We start from the raw sequence: 19,708 nt of genomic DNA, 5'->3' as shown, positions 1-19,708 counted from the left end.
CTCCGGGTAGGAAATGAGTCCTTAGCCCAAGTGAAGGAGTTTAAGTACCTCGGGGTCTTGTTCGCGAGTGAGGGTACGATGGAGCGTGAGATTGGCCGGAGAATCGGAGCAGCGGGGGCGGTATTGCGTTCGCTTTACCGCACTGTTGTGACGAAAAGAGAGCTGAGCCGCAAGGCAAAGCTCTCGATCTACCGGTCGATCTTCGTTCCTACCCTCACCTATGGTCATGAGGGATGGGTGATGACCGAAAGGACGAGATTGCGGATACAAGCGGCCGAGATGAGTTTTCTCAGGAGGGTGGCTGGCTTCTCCCTTAGGGATAGGGTGAGAAGTTCAGTCATCCGGGAGGAACTTGGATTAGAGCCGCTGCTCCTTTGCTTAGAAAGGAGTCGGTTGAGGTGGTTCGGGCATCTGGTAAGGATGCCCACTGGACGCCTCCCTTGGGAGGTGTTCCAGGCACGACCAGTGGGGAGGAGACCCCGGGGAAGACCCAGGACTAGGTGGAGAGATTATATCTCAACACTGGCCTGGGAACGCCTCGGGATCCCCCCGTCAGAGCTGGTCAATGTGACCCGGGAAAGGGAAGTCTGGGGCCCCCTGCTTGAGCTGCTGCCCCCGCGACCCGACCCCGGATAAGCGGATGACGATGAGGATGAGGAAATCTTAATTATTATATTATTATTATGTTGACATTTAAAAATGTATGTATACCTCATGTCTTTACATTGTGTGAGGTCAGAGCCAATACCCTATTGAGTTTTCAAGCAGTTTCAATACTTGAAAATGTATTGACTATTTAAACTGTATTTGAAGCGGCTTATCAGACACAATGTTGTTTTTAACACTTTAATTACGTCCCTCACACACACACACACACACACACACACACACACACACACACACACACACACACACACACACACACACACACACACACACACACACACACACACACACACACACACACACACACACACACACACACACACGCGCACACACACACACACATCTCATTATTTACACTTCACGGTTTGCCAATAGCTATAAACCTTGTGGAGAGACAGTGATGTAATAATTGAATTAATGAAATGACTTGGATTAAATGAGAAAATATTCCTTACGATCCACCGTTTTTCATCTGGATTTAAAGACTCGCAGCCAAGACTGCATAATTAAAGTACTTTGCAATTGGATGCAGACAAAGTGTATTTATTCTTATGCCACCAGTTGGATGAATAATGCGGACTGATCTGTGAATGTCAGTCCTCAGCATCCACACACCACTCCCTACTTTATAGAGCTCGTAGAGCTTGTACAAAATGTACTTTTGTGAGGAGAATAGCAAAGTCGCTCGTGTGGGCGCGGTCCACAAAGGACAAAAACATGTAATGAATAAAATACATATCTTGAATAGATGGACTATGTCAGAATCCTCTCCATCTCATCTCCATAATATGAAGAATGCGAAGGGAAAGACACAGCACCAGTCAAGGCAATGAAGGCCTTATGGAAAGTGTGTGTGTGTGTGTGTGTGTGTGTGTGTGTGTGTGTGTGTGTGTGTGTGTGTGTGTGTGTGTGTGTGTGTGTGTGTGTGTGTGTGTGTGTGTGTGTGTGTGTGTGTGTGGGTAATAATACCAAGATCTCCAATTGTGACTTTGTAGTCAATCTATCGACTGCAAAATGCTTGCAAAATGTGTGTAAAAATTGTTTTACTTTGTTCCCATCTGATGTGTCGTTTCTGTTTCTGTTTCTGTTTAGGACATGCTTCCACCAAACCCATCTCCCTCGCCCACCACCCATCTCCTATTTATTTCCCAGGTCAAGGTCGCTCCTGCCTCCGCTCAGTGCTCAGAGCAGCCATAACCTCGGGCCCTGGGTCCGCACCATGATACCACAACAGATAAGCTGTTGTTGTTTAATATCTCAACATGCTTTAAACCGTTTTTATCTTGTTTTCCCCTGGCAGCGTCAGTGTACAACACGCGTATCATATCGTGGGGCACTGTTTGATCTAATAATGTCAGGGGGGAGATACTGAACATGGATGGAAACTGCTGGCCCATTTGATAATTTGATAATTGAGCACAAGCTTACTGTTACTCAACACAGACACCATAGGAACAGCTCCTCAGGATAAGGATATGGAACTCGTCTTTCTAATTGGCCGAACTTGGTGCCAAGGGGATGGCAAGTGACATCGGCTGGCCCCAATTTCAGCCAATCAGAATGAGTAATTGCAATCGTTCGCGCTGTCTTTGCATGAGGTTTGAGTGTACTTTTACAGTCACGATGCTTAGAAGTGGTTGCGTATAGTAACGTATAGTATAGCATATTGGGTGGAAGCTGGGCACCTTGGTCTGGGAACTACAATGGAACAAAGTCTGCATATGCCTGCCATGTGCAACTGATCCAATCTGCATGTGTCTTCCTTTATTTTGTTTCAACTATGATTTGGTTGGTTTGCCCTTTTTGGTTTGGATTTTGATTTTAGTTAATTTTCATTTGAAAGGATTAACTGGCACTTTGTTTCTTATTTCCTTTTGTTTCAGTAAAGGGACCCGGCAGAAAGTTAAGTCTGCCTACAGATCTTAAGACTGATCTTGGTACGGTAGGCGAAAGCCAGCAGTTTTCTCTTCCGTTCATATACTTTCTGCTTACGTTTCCTCATTCTTTCTATCGGTTAGTTCACTCAGTCAAATTTGAGTTCCATTGCTTTCGTTCTTTGGTTTTGTCTCGCTCTCCCTTCCTCTCCTTCTCTCTCTCTCTCTCTGTTCTGTTTCCTTCATTTCCTCTGAGTTCCTCCGCTCAGTTTTCTACATCTCCTCCTGGGATATTCCAGCCCTCACGACGATATTAACCTGTAGTGTTTGTCTTTTTCCACCTGTCCTGTGCTGCATCTTCCTCTCATTGTCTCTAGTATACATTTTGCAAGTGTTTCTCAAGGTGAAACGTGACTCATGTCCATATCTAAACTAAAGGGAGGTTCTTCTCAACGTTCTCTCATCAAACCAGAACATGCTCTGTTTCTAGCTGTATTAGTTGTTTTGTTTGTTTTCGTTCCTTCTATATCTTTCTCTTCTTCTTACGAAAGCCTTCCTGTCATTGGCCGCTTTGCTCTACAGTGATTGGTCCTCATTCTCGGTCGCCTGATGCGGTTTCGCCACATCCCTCCCACTGGTTGATTCATGTATCTCCTTTCCTTCAACCAGATCATCTGCATTAATAGATCCTCTGCGGTTTCTCTCTCTCTCTTTGTCTCTCTCTTGTTCTCTCTCTCGTTCTCTCTCTGTCTCTCTCTCTCTCTCTCTCTCGTTTCTCTTGCTCTCTTTTCAATGTGCTGCTGCATAAGCGTGCATGTGTGCTCCTGACACAGCACGCATGTCTCTATGAACTTTGTGTGTATGTGTGTGTGTGGGTGGTTGTGTGTGTGTGTGTAGTTCCGTGTGTGTGTGTGTGTGTGTGTGTGGTCAATGTTAAAGGAAGTGCTGGTTTCTCTGTGCTATGGGCCTCAAAAGTATTAATCATACTTTCTCTTTGCTCTGACAGGTGTAATCCGGTGTAATGGCCGTCGGTTAGGGTTTTTATACAGACTCTGTAATTAAGGCTCACCTCTGCCATCAAACGTGTTTATGTGGACAAGGAATCTAGTCTACGAAATGAAATGTTGAGATGAAGGAGGCGGGAAGGATGAACCAAATTGTAGAAAATTATCTCTCTGAATGTTATCTTCGAAACCGCAACTCGCCGTAATTGCATGGATATTCTCACCCAAACAAAACAGCGCCACTGCAAACATTAGAATTATATTGACTGTTCAATTAAGTTTAAGTCAAAATGAGTGTGTGTGTGTGTGTGTGTGTGTGTGTGTGTGTGTGTGTGTGTGTGTGTGTGTGTGTGTGTGTGTGTGTGTGTGTGTGTGTGTGTGTGTGTGTGTGTGCGACCGAGGGTGTTAGTGTGCGGGCAAGCGAGGGTGTTTGTGCGTGCGTGTGTGTGTGTGTGTGTGCGTTGAAGGGTACAATAACATGTTCCTGGATGGGCACCGATTTCCAGAGGAGACTCCCGCGGCAAACGTCAGAATCACTCACTTCTGATTGAAATCCATTCGAAACAAAACCAATGTCAAACGGAAGAACAACAGTGATATGGTTTGGTCGGCCATTGTGCTGGCTGTCCTGCCCGGCAGGGTGGGCTGCGTTGCCTCGGGAACCCCCTGCTGTGAAACCAGGCCAGTCTTTGCACGAGGAGTGGTCGGCACCCTGCTGTTTTTCATCTTCACTTTCGGAAAATGGCGTCCTTTGCACCAACCCTCTTGGCTCACAGCTCAGAGACACCAGATGCAACACAATGCCAAGCATGTTCACTCGTTCCATTCATGAGCAGAATGTGCTGCTCCAACCGTGTGTGTGTGTGTGTGTGTGTGTGTGTGTGTGTGTGTGTGTGTGTGTGTGTGTGTGTGTGTGTGTGTGTGTGTGTGTGTGTCTGTGTCTGTGTCTGTGTGTGTGTGTGCATATGTATGTGCGTGCATCCGTGTGTGTGTTCGTGTTCCATGTGAGAGATAGAAGGAAAAAATAAGGTGAGAAAAGCCTTTAAACTTTCACTTTAAAAGGTGAGGCCTTGTTGCCATGGGCAACAGGAGGGCTGACGGCCATGGCGGTTATTTCTACACTCGAGTGACAGGGCCCTTGTAGAGCGCCGTCAGGAGCTGGCTAATTATGTGTTCGCTTGACACAACCACAAAGGAACCACACACACTACATTCACTACCGTGTGTGTGTCTGTCTATGTGTGTGTGTCTGTCTATGTGTGTGTCTGTAAGTGTGTGTGTGTGTGTGTGTGTAAGTGTGTGTGTGTGGGAACGTATGTGTGTGTGGGTCAATAAAATGAATGCCTGCAGTAAGCACACAGCCAGGAAATTGATTTGTTATGTTTATCAATGAACATTATTAAACGATTATTCCACTGAACAGTGACAAACCTGACGCACGTCCCCCGCGTCACAAACATGAACACCACTGGTGTCGGGGGATGGGGGGGAAAGTGGAGATGAAAAACAAGTCTGTATGAGTGGCCGAAGACTGTGAACTCATCACCAAATCACCCCTTTGCTCTGCATATGAATCCCTTCCTCTCTCTCACTCTTTCTCAGGGCACTTAAGCAAGTTAAATGATGGCAGTGTCCTGGAGGCATTTCCTCTCTTTCTCTTTCTCTGCTCCCCTCGTTCTCTGTTGATGTTTCTCTTTGCTATTTTCTATCCCCCACCAACTGTTTTCTTCTGCTCTCTCCAGAACATTCCTAGCTACTGATCCTTGCTCTCTCTCTCTCTCTCTCTCTCTCTCTCTCTCTCTCTCTCTCTCTCTCTCTCTCTCTCTCTCTCTCTCTCTCTCTCTCACCTCCCTCCTCCCCACCTTCCCCAGCGCCTCTACTCTAACATCCACCCAACTCTTACTTACTGCACCTTTTTTAACTCCAGTTTGTATGAAATGCTCCTTTTTAATTTCTCCTACCTTTCTCCTTGGTTCTATTGGTCATGTGTTCTTTTGCTAATGCTTTGCCGTTGTTACAGATCATGTCAATGGACATTGCACTAGTCCCACCTCCCAGCCCTGCTCGGTGGGGAAGCCCCGCATCCCGATGGGCCCCGAGGGGCCCCGGCTTACCCGCAGAGGGCCCGGCCGGCCTCCCTTCCGCAAGGCCCAGTCCGCCGCTTGCATGGAGATCTCTTTGCCTGTGTCCCATACCGAAGGTGTGTGCCTGTCCTCCTCTCCCCCAGCAGATGACTCCCTCTAACCTCCTAACCCCCTGACCCCTGACCTCTGACCTCACCCCTTCACTAAGTGCATGACGCCACCACTCCTGGCTGCGTGTGTGTGGGTGGGGAGAGGGGGTCAAGGGTCAATGATGCAAATTGTGCCTTACCTGTTTTTAGATTTATTTCATGAGTCGCTTCTTAGCGAGCGTCACGTTATCGTAGAATGATCAATTAGGGTGTTAGCCGATGAGCGGCGTCTTAACGAGCAGACGAACAAGCAGATGACCGCGCCAAACAGAGTTCAAGGTGTTTGGGCTCACAGCTGTCGTGCATTGTCACACTTGCCTTTTTGTTTTTCCTCCATATAATCTCTTGCTTTTCACACCCGCACTCTCAGCCACACCTCATGGAGCCATGTGCTCAACAGACAGACTGCATGTCCCTGAGAAAAGAGTGTGTGTGTGTGTGTGTGTGTGTGTGTGGGTGTGGGTGTCGGTGTCGGTGTATGTGTGTGCTTGTTGGTGTGCGTGTCGTGTGTGTGTGTGTGTGTGTGTTTGTCTTATGTATGAATGCAGCAAGTGAGGCCATTTGTTTTGAGTAAGTGCTGCCTTAGCCTAGCTGGCGTGAACCTAAGCAGCACAGCCATGACACTGTAGCGTTCCTGGCATCGTGTCCAGCTCCTTTCATTTTTACTCTTGCCACGGCACCAGGAAGCGGAGAGGGAGAAGACTAGAGACGACGCACTGTCCCGACCGTTATTATTCGGGGAACATTTCGTTCCTTCCCTCGACTGAGACACAATCCTTCGTTGAGACACGTGTGCGTGAACGTCCCCCCTGCCCCGAATCAAAAGAAAATCACAGCGGATTGCTAGGCGCTTGCTGCCCCTGGCACCGCAGAACCGTTGGCGAGGATAAGGAGAGGCTCTGATGATTGGCACATTAATACAAACAAACCCGTCCCCCATGCCGTGGCATACGACGGCTGGCGGTCTTTTTATCTAACACCACACCACTAACATCAGCACGCCTCTGTCCAAAGCCAGACACTGACTGCTGAGATGAGAGCCGCTCTCTCACTAATGGACCGCTAGACGCAGCTTAAAGGGGACATATTATACCACCAGGTGTGAGTGTGATTAGCCGTTCCAAGCTGTTTTGAAAATGTGCAGCTTCTGACATCACAGGTGGGCGTGTCCACCTAGATGTATGACGGAGCAACTACTTTGCTACAGTCCACTGGGTAGGGTGGTAGACTGATCTATCCACATCTAGGTGGACACGCCCACCTGTGATGTCTGAAGCCGCACATTTTCAAAACGGCTTGTAACGGCTAATCACACTCACACCTGGTGGAAAAATATGTCACCTTTATATCCATCCCCCTATTTGGAGGGATTGAGCCCTGCTGCCTGCCATTGTGTTGTAATGACTGGTTGGCAGAGGTCCTTTTACATCAGAGGCTGAGAGAAGATCATGAAGGATGAGGGTGGACATGACAGGGTTGTGATGATAGTGACGTTTATAGCCAGGGAGAGACAAAAAAGGTCCCTTTAGTAAATGGAAAGCCTTTTCGGTGCACCTGATGATCGCATGGATGATGATGATGATGATGTGCTTTGATTTGTTGTGCCGCAGGGCGCAACTATTCTTGAGCCTTATACTGAATACTACCACCCCCATCATAACATCAACAATAACAATATTGGGTTTCACTTCATAATAACGTCATAATTCATTTATAAGCCTTTAGTTAATGATGAACTAATCATTAACTGATTAGTTATTTACTCATTGACTAAACTTTATTGTAAAGTGTTACCCCCTGAGGTAAAATAAGGGTACATATACCCTTAATAATTGAGAATAAGGGTACATTAATCAACCACTAATTAACATGAGTTAATACATTATTAAGCATTATTCTATAGCATTAGCATTGGGGTTAGGGTAAGGTGTAGGGTTAGAGTGAAACCCTTCCAAGCACACATTTTATAAATCTGAATTAGTCAATTATTATAGTTATAAATTGGTGAAAAAACCAAGCATATGTTCTTCCAGCAACAAATAAAGACATCTTAAAAAGTGAGGTCTGAATAAATAAAACGGCTCCAATTATAGAATCAACCGAGCCCCTGATCCCGACAGGCCCGGCCGCCCCCAGTCGCTGTGAGGCAGACAACACTTTCACACTAATCTGGTGATTGGATTCACATTTCTTTCTTCAGCCAGCTCATTATATGGCAGTGACTTGCAGCCAGAGGGCGGCCCCGCATTCCATTACAAGAAGCCCAGTCTTCTGCAGGGTCCGCCGCTACATAATGGGCCAGACATCCCCCCTGTTCTAGGCCTGGATCCCACTGTTGCTTGCTCCTCTCTGAGGAGGATGTTTACAAAAACAACCAGACGCTTCGGCGATGATGTGCGTGAAATGAAGTTACAAATAGAGGCGTCTGTGTGCAGCACTGCTTTAAGGACTCAACCTGGGCCGGGGCCGAGATATTAAACCAACAATCAATTCAAATATTATTCTCAAATAAATTACTTTAAAAAAAAGACACAGAGGCCCGCCCTTGCCGGCTCCGAGCCTCCTCAACAACCTCCTCCATCCAGGGAAACGACGTGTCTGCGCTTATTATGGGATGGTTGCGTTAGTGCAGACCCACAATGCAATGTGAGTGTTTATCCCCAGTCACTCAGGGCGGGCAGACCCCGCTCCCCCCTTATCTTTGACACCCTGCCGTGCCAGTGGCTGGGGCTGCATTGCCATGGCGATGCACCAGCGGGGTCACAGGCATAATTAAAGGTCAACAGCCGCGCACGAGGGCTAATGAGCCCGGCACGACGGGCGCGGCCGCCAAGGAGGGAAAGGGCAGGGGGACGGGGCCGCCACGTAAACACACACACACACATGCACGCACGCACGCACATACACACACGCGCACGCACACACATACACACGCACACACACACACACACACACACACACACACACACACACACACACATACACACACTAACATGCACACACACTCGTACATGCACGCACATACACACACACACTAACATGCACACATGCACACAGTCGCACTCACACACGCACACACATACACACACACACCTTCCCAACTAGGCGAGGCTCCCCGAACCAACATCTCCATTAAATATTCAAACCCTGCAGTTTGATTGGCTTCCATTAATTGCCTCTGGATATATATATATATATATATATATATATATATATATATATATATATATATGTTTATAGCAACTGTCTGTGTCTAGTGTTGCCGCGGGTCTGTGTGCTGCTTTAAGATTGTGTGTGTGCGTGTGTGTGTGCATGCATGTATGTGTGATTCTTGAGGCATGTCTGGTTGTGCCTCCAAGCCCTCTGACCGGGTCACCAGAGAGACCCCCTGCCCCCTGTCAAGCGTGCCCGCTGTGCATGACTTTCATTAGCTCAGCACCCCAGGGGCAGTCTCACACATCCACCGAACAACACACACACACACACACACACAGCAGGGCACAAGAAATTGACTTGTGACGACGCGACACAGGCTGAAAAACACATCAAAACACAAAGAAATGTTTTCACCCTCGGCAGTGTTCACGTTGGTCCAAAGTCTGAAAAAAGGCTGGAACGCGCACTGTGAAACGCATCAATCACTTTCACAACACAAAACTGTAGGATTAAAAGTATGGCTCGTCTTGTACAGATAGCAATGTTGGGATGACAACAGATGGTTTTGAGAAACGTTTTCTGGTAGGATACTCTGACCTCTCTCTCTCTCTCTCTCTCTCTCTCTCTCTCTCTCTCTCTCTCTCTCTCTCTCTCTCTCTCTCTCTCTCTCTCTCTGTGTCTCTTTCTGTCTTCCCTGTCTCTCACCATCTTTCTCTCTCTTACTCTCTCTTTCTATACCTCTCTCTCTGTCTCTCTCTCTCTCTGCCATATTCTAATTAGCCTGTCCTTTGCTCTGTTGCGTCTTTTCCCCTCTTTCTGTCCCTCTGTCTGTCTCTCTCTCTGTCACTGTCCCGTATCTCTGTCCGTCCGTCCGTCCGTCTCGTCTGTCCCCTGGCTGTCTGGGTGGGTGGGTGTCCCGTCGGGGGGGGTTGCTCGGGCGTGTGGGTGGGTCGGGGTCGTGTCGTGTTGCCGTGGGCGACCAGTAGGTTATACGTCCAGGAGGGCCATGCTCCAACAGTTGCACGGCGTCAGTATGTACTCCCACGACGAGCACCACTCGCCCGCCGCCTACTGCTGGAGCGAGAGAGGTAAGGAGCAGGGGGGAGGTGCGGGGGGCGGGCCCATCGGATGCAGTCTGTGCGTCCATTCCACCGTCAAGTCCGTACGTCAGTCAGTCCGTCCGTACTATACGTCCTGTCGATCCTCCTGTACACACAAAAGAATGAAAGATTAAATGGCAGGGACAGGAAGCTGAGCAGTCCCTCTCAACATGGATGTTGTTTACCATCCGCCCCCCCTCCATGCCAGCTCCATGTGCTGCTTTTCTGTTTGGAGTCGGATCCAAGGGTCTACACAAATGGACCGTTATTATATAATAACATGTAACGTGTATTACATATGTTGGTTATGCTATCATGTTATGGTAATGTTATATATATATAATGAGCAAATATCCATCACTCGGATGTGGAATAATTGTGGACACTTTGCATCAGGAGCTTCTGTTGCATAAAGTCCTGCAATCTGTGTAGCGTAAGCCAGCGAATGGGAACACAACACACAGCCTGGTTTTGAATTATTGAGAATATGGAATCATACTTGGGCAATACCAAAATACTTTCATGATGGAAAAACATAAATATGTAATGGTTTAAGGGCACATAAATGGGTAGCAATCACAAGTAGTCTTTGTTTTTTCGTGTTTACTGAACGCACATGTGTGTGTGTGTGTGTGTGTGAGCGCGTTGTGTTCACGTGTGCCCATTACTGTGTGTGTGCGTGTGTAGCCTTGTATGTAGGTAGGTTGTTATGTCATCATTAACTGTGAAATACACTCGTCTTGATTGAGTACTCTGTGATTATTATTACTACAGACTATTACTATAATAGCTATGACCTGGTTTCATAGTGAAATAAGTGTGTGTCTGCTGTCAGGGGCTTGTTGTATTCACCTCAAAGAATTGCATACAAGAGAAAACCCAATATTTTCTTCAGAATGTATTTCTTTTATTTCTAACTTTCCATCACCTACTCATCCCACATTAATTTCCCATAATGCATCTCCAACCACCTTTCCCACTACTCTCCCCATCCCTCTATGTCCGTTCACCTGTCCCTATCCTCTCTGCGATTGGATCGCTCTCCTTTGCCCCGCCCCTCCCTATCTCTCTCTCTCGCTCTCTGATTGGCTGGTTCGCCTGTCCGTCGTCCAGGAGCAGAGAGCAGGGAGAACTCCTTCAGCCGCTCGCGCAGCTCCAGCGTGTCCAGCATCGACCGGGAAACCAAGGAGGCAGTGACCACGCTGCAGTTCGGCGAATCGTACGGCCGCAAGGGCGACGCCCAGCCCACCCCGTGCCTGTGGGTGGGCACCAGCCTGGGGGTGGTGCTCCTCATCCCCATGTCCGTCCCCACCGAGGAGGAGGAGAGGATGGAGGAGCCCGTCACCATTGGCCCCGGGGGTGAGCCACCACACCCACCACACTCTCTTAAGAATGCTTGCTCCAGCTCCCGTCCCTCCGTCCAATACAGCAGGGTTTCCCGGGATCAAACCCTGTACGCCTTTCTATCCCCCTGGTTAACGTCAGCTGGGTATTTCGACCGGGTGTGAGACAGTTTATATTGTTTAAGATGCACACACAGAGAGGAGGGGGAGGGGGGGGGTTGAGAAGAAGAAAGTATCCACGAGCCATTAACCTGCTCCCAGTAGATAACAGTACACTCCATCTGTTTTCTGCATCTGCCCGTTGCAGATGGGACCAGCCTGGCAGTCTATTTTTCATAGAAGTCCTTTTTAGGAATGTATTAATTGAATGAATTAATTTCAACTGACATTTAAAATGCCAGTAGGGATTCAGAGTTTTGGATAAAAGATACAAAATTCCTCCTACGGCCTTGCAGAAATTGTGTAGCAATAGGGAGAAAAGGATAAAATTAGGTAAAATAATTAATATTTACAATAAATTAATTCTGAATTGTGCAAAATAATTCTAGTAAAAAAGCTAAGGTAAGGTGAAACAAAAAGGTATATACAGTATAATATAAAGTTTAAAAAGGAAATGGATTGAAATGAGCAATATAAGGAACATTATTGGTTCGAAGTCCAGAGTTCTTGGAGGGAAAATGGGAGGGGGTTTCAAAGTCCAGAGTTCGTGGGGGCAGAGGGGAGGGACGGGAGAGAGGGGGAGAGAGTTGAGCTGCCTGACAGCCTGGTGGAAAAAACTGTTTACCAGTCTAGTGGAGCCGGCCTGGAGGCTGCGGTACCGACTCCGAGATGGCAGGAGGCTCAAGAGGCTGTCTGAGGGGTGGCCGGGGTCACAATGCTGGTTGCTTTGCGGGTGTGGCGGGTTCCATAGATGTCCAGGAGGAAGGGGAGTGGGACACCGATGATCCATCCAGCAGCCTTTGCTGTGCACTGCAGGGTCTTGCGATTGGAAGCAGTGCAGCTCCCATACCACACAGTGATGCAGCTGGACAGGATGCTCTCGATGGTGCCTCTGTAGAAGGAACACATGATGGATGGATGGAGGGGGGGCTCTTGCTCTCTTCAGCAGATTTTCTTCAGAAATTGCTCTCTTCAGCTTGCGCTAAACATGTCCCTCCCCCTCTAATGTCCCCCAGGGTCGGTCCTGATGCTGAAGGGCTCCGTCCTGCGACTGGCCTTCCTGGACCTGGCCGGTGCCATCATCCCAGGCCCCCACGAAGTGTGGCGGGACCCCAACGGCCCCGAAGACCCCGACCGGCCCCGGCGGCGCAAGCTGATCAACTTCTCCCCATGGTCGTCGCAGGACGGCTGCGCCGAGGGCCACCTGGCCGTGGTATGCTCCGAGCGGCAGGCCAAGGTGCTGCTCATGCCGTCCCAGATGTGCCTTTTCGTGCACAACATCACCGAGTCGTCCTTTGTGCTGCGCGCCGACGTGGTGACAGCGTGCAACAGCGTCTGTCTGGCCTGCTTCTGTGCCAACGGCCACGTCATGACGCTCAGGTGAGGCCCCCCGATCACACCCTGTTACGACCTGTCCGTTACTGCTTTTAGTCAGCTGGGGTGGCGGGCCATGGTGTGGCTGTTATCAATGGGAGCCAAGTGTTACGGTGCGTTCCAGGCAACCTGTCATCCGTGTTTTCACAACCTTCTACCCGTGAAAGTGCCCTGGAACGGCAGTCGAACCCGCAACTCACTACCCGTGAACTTGTACCAGATAGATGGACTCCTAGTTCCAGCTCCTAACTTACGGGGTAAAAAGTGTCCCTGGACCGCAGCATTCTTCTTCCTGATTTTGCGTTGTCGACGGCTCGCGTCTCTCTTGTCACAATCACGTTTTTCGACGGAGAGCCCCGGGACACCAGGTAGCAAAGAAATCCCCTTGAGAAAAAGAGCGGGCCGGCGTCGTAGGTTCAGGGTGTAGAGATTCTTTGAGGTTGTTTTGTGGCGTTAAAAAAGGCCCAGCGCGCAGCTCTGCCTTTGTCCAGGCTTCAACTGAAAAGGCTGTGCGGTGAGCCTCACACTTTACCACCTGCAAACACCGCCGGTGTGATCGCCTCTCGGGCAGCCGGCCGTCTGTCATTCTGCGGTTGAAAGGAAGGCAACGTTCTCCTCCTCCTTACGCTTACTTGCTTTAATCTGTTTCTGAACTGCAATGGGGTTTCCCATTAAAGGGGTGAGACTTAGATAACGCTAGGCTAATAAAAGCTTAGATTAATTTCCCAATTAGTAAAAGCCCAGGGGACAGCGCCATCTTTGGTGAAGCATGGGTTATTGCATTGCTCTTTCTGATTGCTGAAATTGTACCATGCGATGTCCCTTGCTACATCCAACTAATAATGTCTGATCCCCAAAGGCTTCATATTAGTGCAGTGACTCTTCAATTGCGTGGCTTGTTTACCCAAATGGTAGATGATCTGTTCAATTATATATTCATATTCATATTCATTCACAGAGAATTTGATTTCAAACTCTAGTGGTTTCTCTTTGATTGGGGCTCGATTCTATGTCTTTTTTAGGAATTATTAGAGTTGGAGTGCACTGCCTTTGAAACCGCTCTTTTTTTGCTTTCAATGAGTGCACAGCAGCCTGTGTTGCTGCTGTCGTGCATACTAAAGCCTCTTCTGTCTTTTGTCTTATTCGTCTCTGTTCTGCCCCAACCCCCCACCCCCCCTCCGTGTCTTGTTCTTTTTCATGGTCTGTGGCTCCGTCCACAGTTTACCCAGTCTCAGACCGCTGATGGACGTCAACTACCTGCCGATGACCGACATGCGCATCGCCAGAACCTTCTGCTTCACCAACGGCGGGCAGGCGCTCTACCTCAGCTCCCCCACCGAGGTCCAGAGAATCACCTTCAGCCAGGACATGTGTGAAAACCTGCAGGTGTGTGTGTGTGTGTGTGTGTGTGTGTGTGTGTGTGTGTGTGTGTGTGTGTGTGTGTGTGTGTGTGTGTGTGTGTGTGACTGTGGGTTTGTGTGTGTGTGTGTGTGTGTGTGTGTGCATGCATTTCACTTCTAGTGTAGTCCCATGTTGTGAACTCTCACTGTCAGAAACTGTCAGTTGAAAAGCAGTTTTCAATTTTGATGAAACTATGCTGCCACCTGTAGGCCCATGCAGTTATTACACATATCACACCCAAAATGTCCCAGTGCCATCCCAATAATATGGGGACCCTTAAGGGATCTGCATAGAAGAAAGAAAATAAAAATGCATTGTTAAATTAATTATTTTACACATGACATGTAGCATGTAACGATTAGCCAGCTGGCTAACATGAACAGTGTCCGTCCTAGAAGGATGAAGGAAGACCCTTTAGAGTTCCTCTGAAGACGGGAAGACCCAGAACTTCCTTAGTATAACATACTTAGCATATTTCCATCGATATAACCCTAGTAATATGTCTTTCACTTATTTGAAAATTATGTCTAGAGCCTAACACTCACTTGATTTGTTTCTATTTCCTGGCCCGCTCAAAGTAGAACTCAATGAATTGCTCCATGTTGCTCCATTATTTTCTCGTTTATTGGAAAAAAAATTATGTTTTTAAGTAAATCTCGCAGAACATTTTTCAGCCTTCAGGTTCTGTGTTTTCCCTCCCACTGATTTGTTTTTCGTCACACTGAATTTCTACTCACACTGCGTTTCTTTATTTTCACTGAGTAGTCTGTGATTTTCTTCTCACTGTGTATTCCTTTTTCCCGTTGCAAATATCTTCTTATTTTTTTTTAAGGGGCTTCGTACAATAAGGACATACTTGAAGTAACAAGCAAATTATACATGACAAAACAAAACATAAATCCATTAGTCCAGCGTTCGTAATTTGGAACAGAGTTTGACCTCAGACGACCCAAACGTCCACCATACCTGTGTTCCTGTGAATCGAAGGGAACAGAATAGCAGTGAATATGCTATCCCATAGCAACATGTGCTTGTTTCTTGGTTGACACAGGAGATGCTGGGAGAGCTGTTCACACCCATAGAGACGCCCGAGGTCCAGAACAGAGGCTTCCTCAAGGGCTTCTTTGGAGGGAACCCCCAGAACCTGGACAGAGAGGAGCTCTGTAGGTCACCCCTTAGCACTACACAGATTACACATCATGTTCATCCTTGTATTTGACTGCCCTTCTCTACCTACTGACATACTGTGAAGCCCAGTGGGTCCTCTCCGTTATAAATCCATCATCCACTCCACATGGGCAGTAATCATGTCAGCTTAATTCATCCAATGGCCTTTTTTAATGGATCAGGTGAGGACTCAACCACGACGGGGTGTCCTGTTATCGAAAGATAATGAACGACGGGGGGGGGGGGGGGGGGGGGTTATGCCCAGAGTGGTTTATTCAGCTTATATTAAAGTCACAAACAATGATTACCTGTTAGTTCTTTTAATCGATAACATTATTTATTTCTTATTAAATTAATCATTTGATAACATTTTCAAATATAGTTTTTGCGTTGTCACGGAAACATCTGGTCGAAAGTTTGTCCGTTTTTTTTTATGACGAATTCGAGGGACATTAACTCGGAACAACTCAATCATAGTATTCTCATGTCCTAACCTCATATCTAGCATTCATAATACACGCGGCTCATCAGGCCGCCATGATCACAAACTGCTTCATATGAAGTCGTTCTTTGACGACCTGACCACTGAGTCACCGTGTCCTCGTCCCCCCCCCCCACTCGGCGTCCGCTAGTCGGCGAGGCGTCGGCGGGCAAGGCCTCGCGGAGCCTGGCCCAGCACATCCCGGGCCAGGTAGGCATGGAGGGCATGAAGGCGGCGGCCACCGGTGTGGTGGGGGACCTGGCGCGGGCTCGCATCGCCCTGGATGAGAGGGGCCAGCGGCTGGGCGAGCTGGAGGACCGCACCGCCCAAATGATGACCAGCGCCGAGACCTTCTCCAAGCACGCCCACGAGGTGCGTAGGAGAGGGATAGGGGGGGCGACGGGGCGGTCATGGGGGGACCCCCTCCCATAACAATACAAATAAAATGAGATGGATGAGCTCATGGGGGTTTTCCGTTTGATTAACTTGTTTTTAATATATTAGAATTATGTGGGCATTCACGGCTCTCAAGTTAAATTTGGAGGTTTAAGTCTCCTCTTGTCTAGCTTAGTCTCATTTCTCGTTTCTCTTTAGCTAGCTCACTAGTCACTTTCAGATCTATAACATTAAAAAATTCAATTTGGGAGGGCGAGGGGGGTGTTGTGACAGTTAAATATTGTATGTTATGACATATGCATGATGGCAGTGTTGTTAGAATCAACTGTGTCGTGTTTGTTGTCTAAAAATATAATCTACGGAAGCGGAAGCATGAGATAACTGTTATCTGTTAACTGTTACCTCACGACAGTCTCGAAAGAGCCTTTTGGAAAGGGAATTTGACTCAGCAGCACCCCTGGGAGTACCGGGGTGGTATTCCATCAGGAGGTGTGAGACGACGATGAAGTGGGCCATCGCCCACATCTTGAATAGGTTGTCAGTACAAAGAGGAAACACACAATACGCCTACGCCTACGCCTGCGCTAGCATATACAGACATTATTCATTGCATTTTCTCGAAGTCTTTGTGACAGCAAAACTGTAACTTTTTAGTTTTAAGTATTTTAGTTTTAAGTAGAGTGAGTGATGATGTCTTGAGAGTGATGTTTGGCTAATCTTCCGGAACAGCTGGTAACCCTTTTTAAGTTTCTATTTCGAGATCACTCCTCTTATCAGGAGCCCAAACAGAAGGGACGTGTTGTGGGGTGAATGCAGAGCCAGCTTAGTGGTTTCCTCCACGGTGACAGCCCGTCCCTGTTTTGGGTGTACTCTCTAACCACCCTGTCTTCCATGGTTTGTCTCCCCCTGTCTGCAGCTGATGCTGAAGTGTAAGGACAAGAAGTGGTACCAGTTCTAATGGTGGGACGGGGCGCGGAGAACGGCCCCCTGGCCCACGACACAGACTTTCACTCTACATTATGAGCGAGAGAGAGAGAGAGAGAGCGGGATAAAGAGAGAGATAGACGGTGGGAGGAAACAAAGGCGCTACGAAGAAGAGGTGACTCCTGCCTTGAAAACGAGGCTCTCTCTCTCATGAGGCTTTTGGTTGAGCAGCTGTTGGCACATTGTTGAAGAGGCGGGACGGGTCGGGCACTTGTCTAGACGCGTTGTGACACGGAAGGAGCACCACGACAAGAGGACAGTCTCACCAGGGGGCCCTGAGGAAGTGGACGTCCTAGAGAGAGTGTGTGTGCGTGCGTGTGCGTGTGTGCGTGTGCGTGTGCGTGTGTGTGCGTGTGCGTGTGCGTGTGTGTGTGTGTGTGTGTGTGTGTGTGTGAAATGAGGAGGCTCCTGGACCTCTGTGTAGATACTCTCAAGTTAAGAAACCAACAACAAAAATGCATGAAAACAAAAACATACAAAAAAAATGGATGACTAAAAAATTACAAAAAACTGCCATATTCAAAAGCAGCATGCTACTTAAAAATGGAAGGAGGTATGGAAATTACACTTTTATTTAATAATATAAGCCAATGAGAGAAACTATGAGAAACTTTATATATTTTTTGAAATATTGAGGAAAAAATAGTCTATATATAAAAAGGGAAATGTATACCTACATTGCTATTAAGCCAAATTTTTTGTTCTCATTTAATGTTTGTTTCAATTTGGTTTCAAGAATTCCACAATTTTCATTATTAACACTTAATATTAACACCTCACACAATATTAAAGCATATATAGCAGTCGTTTATATATGGATGGACTCACAGCGACTACTGCTGACACTTACCAATTACTTTGGGAATATCTTCACTGTCATAATTATTTCCTTGTTTTTTGCTGCTGCTAATTAATGAGAGAATCACAGAATAATAGTACCCTTCCCAAACTACAATCAATAGGCTGTGATGAGATTATTCTAGCGAGAGCTATTGGAAATGTTATGGTGGTGACTGAGAGTTGAGACATTGATTGAGGGCCAGGGCTGTGTGTGTTATATTGATACAGCAATTGTACTATTCATGTGCCATAAAAAGAAAGGAAATATTAAAGCTTGATCCGGGATTAGCACCCACTCCTCCACAACCCTACTGTCACACAGACAAAGAGCTAATGTATCGGTATGTTGATCAGTCGTCTCCTGTTTACGATAATACAAATAAAGTCCATTGAAATGCCGGCGATGGGAATATTTTATCATAATCTGAGGGCTGGATCTGATTTTGACGTTCTAGATATTTTTAATTTTTTACTTGATTGTCGTTATTTGCTGTTGTTGTCATTTGTTGGTTTGAATTTTCTGATGCCTTTGTATGTATGAGATCTGTACACCATTCCCGTGAATGTTTGCGTGTGCAGGCATGCGTACGAATCACAGAGGGAGAGGGAGAGAGAAAGGGAGAGGGAGAAGAGAGAGAGAGAGAAGGAGAGAGAGAGGCTGAATCCCAATAGCCGAGCTAAGGTCAAACTTCTTTCTTTGCCAAAGCAATCGAAACATGAATGAACCTCCTCTTCTCTCACACCAACACAAGTGTTTGTATTGCTCTTGGGTGGATTGGAGGTTTTACGTACCAATGTATCACTGCAGGTATCCTACTGTTTTGTAATGATTTCTTCTCATGATTCTTGATTATCTTACTGCTTATTGATACCAGACAGATGATATGAACGACGCCCGGTTGACCTTATGTGGAGTGTGTTTGAAGGGACATGGTACAGAGGAAAAGTAAAGATCTGTTGTTTTTATCGTGACGTTTATGTATGGGTCATTAATGAAAATGTGTACAATACGTGTGTGAGATATTCACTCTGATTTGGTCTATAAAGGCCAATGTGTTTTCCTTTGGTTTGTTTTAGACTTTGACATATTCTTGACGACTTAAAGTATTCTCGTGTCCTGATGCCATTTTCTATGGTAATATTCGCCTCTCCAGAAAGGCTTTGTATGTTTAAAGAAGAAAAATAACTAAAAGTGTTTTATGATACATTGTTACGTATCATGTTGTTAATTGTGTTGTACATGCATAGGTTTCCAAACATCACTGGCCAACTGCATTAGCCGACGGCGTATTGGTGTTACGTGTGTGCATTCAGGTCTACAGGAGCTGAGGTTTTAAGCAGAGGGTTCTCCATCTCAAACACGTTTGGCCTGTCATCATAGGTGAGAGTATCATATGTGCAAACACAAGAGCCTATTTGCTGCCTGCAACACCAATTGACAGCTAACCACAGATTAGCCCACGAGACCCCATAGTGATATAGAGCCCTAATTGAATTAGAAAAAGACACTGGAATTTTTAAGATGCGCAA

The 19,708-nt window shown here is 47.1% G+C and overlaps 1 protein-coding gene across 1 annotated transcript in view; it reads left to right on the top strand.

The window, feature by feature from the left end:
• The window catches only part of LOC311358852 (syntaxin-binding protein 5-like), a gene marked incomplete at its 5' end in the record, with an annotated part of 159,695 nt that extends 141,895 nt beyond the window's left edge, over nucleotides 1-17,800 (top strand). Inside the window, 9 exons of the mRNA XM_084478955.1 lie at nucleotides 2,550-2,603; nucleotides 5,565-5,744; nucleotides 9,920-10,021; nucleotides 11,147-11,392; nucleotides 12,552-12,915; nucleotides 14,130-14,295; nucleotides 15,362-15,473; nucleotides 16,110-16,330; nucleotides 17,271-17,800. Of these exons, the coding sequence (XP_084335081.1) occupies nucleotides 2,550-2,603; nucleotides 5,565-5,744; nucleotides 9,920-10,021; nucleotides 11,147-11,392; nucleotides 12,552-12,915; nucleotides 14,130-14,295; nucleotides 15,362-15,473; nucleotides 16,110-16,330; nucleotides 17,271-17,312 (1,487 nt within the window). The 3' untranslated portion in view covers nucleotides 17,313-17,800. The remainder of the gene's footprint in view (nucleotides 1-2,549; nucleotides 2,604-5,564; nucleotides 5,745-9,919; nucleotides 10,022-11,146; nucleotides 11,393-12,551; nucleotides 12,916-14,129; nucleotides 14,296-15,361; nucleotides 15,474-16,109; nucleotides 16,331-17,270) is intronic.
• Between the last annotated feature and the right edge of the window lie 1,908 nt (nucleotides 17,801-19,708).

Source organism: Micromesistius poutassou (assembly GCF_964030765.1).
Source record: "Micromesistius poutassou genome assembly, chromosome: 14".
NCBI lineage: Eukaryota > Metazoa > Chordata > Actinopteri > Gadiformes > Gadidae > Micromesistius > Micromesistius poutassou.
This window is presented reverse-complemented; position numbering and strand designations above follow the sequence as displayed.